The sequence below is a fragment of the Papilio polytes genome, unplaced genomic scaffold, assembly GCF_000836215.1.
Source record: "Papilio polytes unplaced genomic scaffold, Ppol_1.0 DF824213.1, whole genome shotgun sequence".
Classification (NCBI taxonomy): Eukaryota; Metazoa; Arthropoda; class Insecta; order Lepidoptera; family Papilionidae; genus Papilio; species Papilio polytes.
Window position 1 is genome coordinate 235,646 of NW_013524991.1, and position 8,379 is coordinate 244,024.

Here is an 8,379-nt window from a genome sequence, read left to right on the forward strand (position 1 = left end):
TAATTTATGAACAAGAACCGGTGAACGAGTTAACAGTTATTTATTATGTTATTTATTGTAACTATACATTAGCAGTTAAAACGATAACGACTCACCGTTATAACGTTTCGCACTTGACACACGGAGGCGCGGCATTGAAATGTCACTGTCAAAACCAAACAAAACGAAATATTTTCCCAACTGTCAGTTCAGTCAAGCGGTTGCATTCGTGGCGTGAGTTTGTAGTCTTATTTAACGTGTTATCTTATCAAAAACAGCGACGAGCAGTGTGTTTATCATCAGTGTTACCGCCCACGCTTTTCCGCTTGTAAACAAATCTTAAAATGAGCGGTAAAATGTATTTCGGAGGTGTTGAAGGGTAAGTTGTATTAGAATAGCATTGCACGTGTAATTGTAGTTTTGTTGAAAGTAGAAAGGCTTACCTTGGACGTGCCTAAAAGTTACGAAACGATATATTATAGAGAACGATTTATGTGGTTGGTTGTTAATAATTTTAAAAGATATTAAATGTGTTTTGCAAAGGTAAACATTAAATAGTCAGGGTGCATATCCAATATTGTTTGAGTCCACCAATCAGAGGATAAAATAGCGAGGTGTGTCGACACACCGACTATTGTGTTAAATATCAAAATGCACTTTATAACAAGTGAGGTAAGACTTAAGATATTTATTATATTTCGGTATGCAAGGAATTTGCATTGGTTGTAGACCTTGAATTGTTTAACATTTACTTTTGTATATCAGTGATGGATTTATTGTCGGTTTGTTTTTATTCTTTTTTTAAAAAAGGAACTACCTTCATAAATATTAAAAAAATAAAATTGCTGATGCTGCTTTGAAGTTGGGATAATTGTTCGTATTTTACTCATTATATTCCTATAAACAAATTATTGAAATATAAACATTTACTAGGATATTACAATAAAGCAGAGATCTTTAGAAGTCCGATAGGACTCCTATTTTTAAAAGTGATAGTTCATCTATCAAGTTACATTTTCGATGCAAAATCAAAACAAGCATCGCCGCGGTGCAAACTATAATAAGCAATCGTGCTTTATTTATTTGACCTCTACTTAATGCCAATGATTGTACTCAACCACGCCTATTTATTTTTTTATTTACGACAGAAACAGCCAAACCAATAATCGATCTTTACAATCGATTCGAAAATTTATAATTACGTTTCTATCTAATTATTTTGAAGATATAAAATAAGGCTTATAACTTCTGAATTTCGAAACCTTTTTCATACATTGTTCTAAAGTTTATTAACTTTAAATCAGTTAATTTAATAATTCTCATTAAACAGATGGAAATCAAATTGATATGGTAATTTCACTTCTAACAAAGAACTGTACGATTATGTTGTTTTAAAATCATGCTTTTTTAGAAAGCATCTAACATTTAAAGGTATTGAGTACATCGACCTCAGAACCTATTGCTTTACGCATCACGTACACTGTGTCTTGGGTTTATACATACATTAGTTAGTAAATTCAACAAATATCTCTCCCACAGCTATCTCCTAACAAATTTAAGTGTAAGAAAACATTACAAAGCCCTTTTTTTCCGCTGTGAAAATGCATTTACGCATCCCCCTCCCCGTTACCAGGTCCCAGATACTCGCCGGCCAAGAAGAAAATGGCCGGAATACCCACTAAAAACCCAGCGGTGTTCCTTCTATCCGCCAGTGGCTGGGTCACGGGAACGCTTGCGCAATCTTCCGCGACCCAGCCAGCTACACTACAAACACCTAGTATTAAATAACAACAGGAATCTAATGTCTAAAATTCTATCGGACTAACGGACGATTACTGGAACGAATCTCAAATCTCATCGCTTCGTAAGCGCCGCCTACAATCTGACAAACGTGAACATTTTAATGAAATTTGGATGTGGCTATATATATAAAGAGGAGAGATTTGTATTTTTCTGTTTATAATAACTTAAAAGCTACTGGGCAGATTTCAATTCTTTCACCATTAAATAACACAGAGTAACATAGACATTATATATAACAATTTTTATTACCTCGCAGAAGAAGACGCGAGCAACAGCTAGGCATTCATAACGCTACATTTTACAAATATTATAAATACGAAAGATTAGATGTATGGAAAGTTGACGTAAATGTAGAACATAGTTTGAATTCCTGTTGTAGGGAATCGCGGGTTACAGCTATATAAATATCGTTTCAGTATTCTCTCATATCACTTGACTTATTTCTAAGGTTATTTCCCTTAACTTTAAGCGTTTCACGGAAAGATAACGAGGATTTTCAGTTGTCTTATCGAAGGATCAAATTGTACGAAAACAAACACTTGAACGAACCGTTCCGACATCGTTTGGGGAGATTGGAGTTTAAAACAGAATAACAATCTATTCTAGACAATCAACGTATTTTAATACTGTAAAAATGTCTTAAAAACAAGGAAGGGATGTCCCTTTCACTCTGGAACTCATCGCGGCATGTTTTGGTCTACATTTCAACTACATAGGTTCTATAAGCCTACAATGTTAGGAAAACAAAATTGAGAGTTCATAACAAAAAGAACCAAAGAGACTACTAGAGGCCCAACTTTAGTCCCTTTCCCTTCCTACCCTTTTTCTTATACGTGGATTTGACGACGCAGGTGACGCATAGGAAGGGAAGATGTCTTTATGTGCGTTTCCTCCTCCGTTGATTGAGGGTAGGCAACGCATCCGCTATAGCGAGTGTCTATGGGCAGCGGTCGCTTGGTCATTTTGGTAATCCTGTGATATAAAAAAACTAACTTTGGGTGTTCATCGAAACCGAAGTAGACTACTCTCGTTTGAAGTTTTAAGTCTTGTAATTCGCCTAAAAGAAATATTTATCCGTGTTCCAATCGTTACAATGTCTTGGAAAGTAGATAAGTGTGTTCGTGTATTACTAGACACGTCATATGATAATAAAAATCAGCACTATAAACACTAATACGACCAAAAATCCATCAATTGATAAGATTAATGAGATATCCACAACGTAATAGACTCGATATCGAGTAATATCGATAACGTATCGCTGTTTATTCTTCAACTGTTTTCCCATGAACTTGGCCCCCGCCGCCTGCTTTGTTTAGTGAACACGATTGGATGCCCCCTTAGACAACGTAATAGTCGATTATCGACATCCCTGATTGATAATTCAAAAATGTATGAAAATGACGATAAAATTCGATAAGTCACGTATGGATTCCTATATATTTTGACACATTTTGTCCACTACTAGAGGTATCTCTAATCGAAAGAAACTTTGTCTAGGAGGCTGATATTTTTATAGCAAAAGAATTCAATGCTTACTTAAGCAATAAATTGTTACGAAGTATTTAGGGATTAACTAAATTCAGAAACATTTAATGGTAAATTAAACGTTCCCTAAGTGTATGTAAACAGCAATTTAAAATTTGTTTGTAGTATTCAATACGATTTTGTGTTTTTATCTAATCTGCGATAGTAACGCTAATTTTATCCGCAGGGGCGCGACACATTCGAATCTGGTGATCTGCGATGAGACGGGCAAGGTTGTGGGGCAGGCGAAGGGCCCTGGCACTAACCACTGGGCCCTTGGCATTGAGAAGTGCGCAGCGCGCGTTATAGCCATGCTTCACGCTGCGAAACAAGATGCCGGCTTACCACTAGATATGCCGTTGGATTCACTCGTAAGTAGACTTTGCAGTCACAGAGTAGAGAGAACTGAAGCAGAATATACTTCATATCCTACTGACAGGATGTTTGCTCTGTTTCTTTGTAAACTGTGTAACTAAACTACGCGATAGTGCCTAATCTAACAGACTCATTTAAAGAACATTAGCGGCTGTATTGTTTTATCTAATCTTGTATGTCAGAGTGGTATCTTTTTACATATTTTGACACTCTAGTGATTACTAGACTGTTAAAAAATGCCGATATGCGATTATCGCTTCCTTTTCCGTCTGATTTGACAGTTGGCATTTTTAACTAATTTTATTCCCCTTCCCTTTTCATCCTTTTTCTTAAAGAGAGGATAGGAAGGACAAGTGGATTTGACAGCGGAGGAGACGCATAGGAAAAGAAAATAATCTGCAATTGCGGTTGTCTATGGGCAGCGGTGGCATTTCGGCGGATTCAGATGGCCACTTGTTTGTTTGCCGCCTTATGATATAAAAAAAAATTACACTGGAAATAATAGAAAATTCTGGATCCGAAATCCTATATCTACATACTTAACTGATCCATAGCACAGCGTCTAAATAAGCAACCAATTTAGTGGTACAAAGCTTCGACCAAATTAACCTCTATTACGATCAATTGTCCACCAGGGGCTGACGCTGTCAGGGTGCGAGCAGGACAGCAGTAACGCGGAGCTGGCTGCGCGTGTGATAGAGGGAGACAAGTATAGTGCTCGCAAGGTGTACGTCGCGTCGGACACCGCCGGCTCGCTGTTCACTGGGGCGCCCTCTGGTGGGATGGTGCTCATTGCTGGTGGGAATTGATTCTATTTTTAACTGCTAATCGTTATCTATTGACTATTTTGTCGTTGTTTAACCATACATGCTTCAAAAATCATTTCGAAATCACTCGTTCTAGAAAATAACCTTTCAAAACCTTGGTTGTAATCTAAAATGGTATAATTCGTCCTTTTCCCTGATTTAGTGTATTTCGGAAAAGATAAGATCGGAGGAAAGGTCGGTTTATTGACACGATACGTTAAAAAGCGGAATAAAAGCGCATTTCCTTCCGGCAAAATCAGCTGAGAATTAAATAAATCGATTTTTTATCTTCGCATTGTTTGTTAAGAATCTTTGACTTTATTTTTAAAGTTGTGACAAAATAGTGAACATACCAAACTATTAGTTGAAATATAAATATAAAGATTAGTTTTGTATTGTCTATTTGTTCATAATAACGGTTATTTCATTGGGGAAGGCCAAGGGTTGGGGGCTATCAGCTGTCCCAGTTTCCAACCGCGTCCCCATTTCGTATTTGTTATGCATCTTACAAATAACAACTATATTATTATAATGAGGAAAGATTTGTTTGTTTGCATTGAATAAGCTCTGAAATTAATTAACTGATTTAAAAAAATATTCTCTCTCTGAAGGTAATATTATAAAAGCGAAAGTTTTGACGGATGTGAGTTTGTAGCCCAAATTGCTGAACGAATCTTGATAAAATTTGGCATTGATATAGAGGATAATCTGGTAGAATATAGAGGCTAGTTATTTTTGTTTTCTTAAATTACACGCGGACGGAGTCGCGGGTGAAAGCTAGTATATAGAAGTTAGTAAGGCTATATTTAACATCAACTGTTTAGGTTCGCTTTGATTCCTATGACCTTATATGGAGGTGCGCACACTACTCGATTTTTTTATGTTATGTTGAATTCGCTGCAAAACAATCGACAAACAAACAGTAGTGCGATAGTTTGGTCAAAGGTGTGCGCGCGCTCTTCGTCGACAAATGTTCTCGAATATTCGTGGTGTATTTTTGTTCTATTAATAGGATCGAAATAATTTTTGACATTTTCACAAGTATGATAATGTCGTCTGACATTTATAAGCGATTCTGATTCTGACAAGTTTGACAACGTATGTATTGGTTCTTTGGTTTTTTTTAATTATTTTCATATGGATAGTTTTAGCCTGTAGCTCCGTCCGCGTAGAATTAAAAAAGTAAAGTTCTTCCAGTCTATTCTCTACACCTATGTCAAGTTTCATCGAGATCCGTTAAATATTTTAGTCGAAAAACTCTAACAAACATTCATTCTAAACGATTGCATTTGTAATATTGGTAAGAATTTGTGGAAACCCCAAGCTATATAGCTTTGTTGTATACTAAAATATTTTTTAAGTTAATGCTTTATTAACTACTAGCTGTTCCCCTGTGACTTCATCCGCATGAAATTACAAAAATTTCATTTTATTGTTTACATTTGTCAAATTATCAATTGCAAATGTCAAAATGACACGACATGATGTCAAACTATGGCAACCTAGCTTCCTTGATGTTGGCAACTTATGGTCTCTTTCCCACATTAGGGTTATTATCCAAAATACTTACCCCCGAAGTTCAGTGGCGTGAAAATATATAGCCTAAAGCGCGACGTGAAGTGTAGGGTTTTTTATAAAAAAAGAATTATTCAAAAATATGCTGTAATTACTGACATCTTAGGCAACAAAGAAGTGTGTGTTTACGCTTTATTATAATAGTATAGACAATAGATAATATATGTTCAAATTTAATTCAGGCACTATAAAATATTATAAAGCTTATGTAGTAAAAGTATTGGAATATTCAGGTTATCTATGTAAGTATAATTTTAATTTATACCCATTGTCTAGATAAGTAGGGTTTACAATTTCGCCGACCTAGTTTCAGGGCAAGTACCTCTGAATATTAACAGTTTATACACTCGAACGCAGTACTAAACGTTTCTAAATACAATCACTAACAAAAGTGTTACAAAATAAATGTGTACAAAACTAATAACCATTTAAATTACATCGTCTTTTTCAAATACTAAATGTACAGTCACGTACAAAAGTGTTACAATAAAAATGTTTGTACAGTTAGTAACAAAACTAAAAACCATTAAAATTACACCGTCTTATGCAAATACTAAACGTTTCTAAATGTACAGTCACATACAAAAGTGTTACAATAAAAATGTATATACGTTATGTATGTACTAACGTTTATGCCGTAACACATAAAAAACATACAGACGAATTGAGTACCTCCTTTTGGGATGTCTGTCAAAACTAAAACCTTATAGTACTAACCGTTTCTAAATTGTACAGTCACTAACAACACTAAAACTATTTAATAATATGGTCTAGTTATCACTGTTTTATTAAGATAATAAAATAAATCGTATTAGAATTATGAATACGAAAGTTTGTTTTAATTTAACTTCAGAAGAGCCGTAATAGTTATAATCTGACAAAATGCATAGGCTACTAAAATATTTTTCTAAAGCGTTATTTAACGAGTATCCCCAGTATTACCACACTGGTGACAAATCTAATTTATTAAACATTACTGGTATGCGATAAAATTATCTAAACGTACATATTCTGACAAAAAAAAACCAGTTAGTATAGAGGTCGCCCGCCGATTTGAATCGGAAATAATTATTATTCAATGTCGCGACTGACTGATTAACATCGATTTTTAATCGATTAATCATTAACGAGACATATAACTAAATCGATTACTGCTCAAGTTCAAAGTACTTGTTCAAAGTAAAGTAATCTTCATGTTAGTAAAAAATCGATTCAGTTTTGTATACGGTTGGGGTCAAATTGTGTGTCTACTTTAAATGAAGACTTATGGATATCAAATTCAGTCTTTTACAAATTATACGACAGTTTGAATATTATCAAAAATATTCCCATTAATACGTACGAGTTGAAGTTAAAACTCTATGTGTCTGTCCCACCAAATTGTAAATTGGTGAAAACAATCAAATATGTAAAAAATGTGATGAAAATATCGGATTTTGTGCCCTTATCTGACAGTGACGTCTTTTTTTAAGCTATCAGCAAGTGGTGGGACAGGCCCTAATTGATACTGCGTAAATTTATGAAAATCCTCTCAAGGCTTAAATACATATAATTATCTTTACCGGTAGTCCAAAGTCTATTTGTATAGTAATACGTGGTGTTAATCAATGTACAGACAGACAAATCCTTTATAAATTATGTTTATATGATAAAACTGATGCAATTTATATAATGCCTCTTGTTATGTAAATACGCATAAAGGTACTAGTTAAAAGCAAACTTTGCAGTATTGTGACCATGCTTTTTGATGTAATTCAGGACAAATAGACTTTGTTTTACTTTTATCGTATTAAAAAGTAGTGAGCCTGTGTGTTCTTTCAAACTATCTTCTACATCTATGCCAAATTTCATCGTAATGAAACTCTAACAATTATCCATCAAAACTTTCGCTTTTATAATATTCTGTAAGAAAAGATATCTGAGCCGACGAGAGGCGCTGCTGTCGAGATTCCTATATGGAACTAGGAATAGTTGTGCACTTGTGTACGAGTTCTATGGTCACCCTAGTATAACTGACTACGTTGCGCATACTGTATCAAGCTAGGCTTTCATTGTCCTAATAAATTTAGTGCATATATGATAGTGTTTACGACTTGCGAGATATCATTGTAGTTATATTTACTGTAATATAAAGACTTCTGTGAGATTAACTGCATGCCATAAATCTATACTCTATACTAATAAAATAAAGCGTAAACACACATTTTTATTAGATGGATGGAGATTAGATCGCCCGCGCACCGCGATTGGACGTGTCTGTACGATAAAAAGATATAACACGAATAAAACAATAAAAAGTTAATCATGGTACAGT

General features: G+C 34.7%; 1 protein-coding gene across 1 annotated transcript in view; it reads left to right on the forward strand.

Moving 5' to 3' along the window:
• Window positions 1–173: 173 nt before the first annotated feature.
• LOC106110637 (serine protease HTRA2, mitochondrial-like) overlaps window positions 174–8,379 on the forward strand; it is a 22,778-nt gene continuing 14,572 nt past the window's right edge. Inside the window, exons 1-3 of the mRNA XM_013292523.1 lie at window positions 174–358; window positions 3,497–3,680; window positions 4,320–4,482. Of these exons, the coding sequence (XP_013147977.1) occupies window positions 324–358; window positions 3,497–3,680; window positions 4,320–4,482 (382 nt within the window). The 5' untranslated portion in view covers window positions 174–323. The remainder of the gene's footprint in view (window positions 359–3,496; window positions 3,681–4,319; window positions 4,483–8,379) is intronic.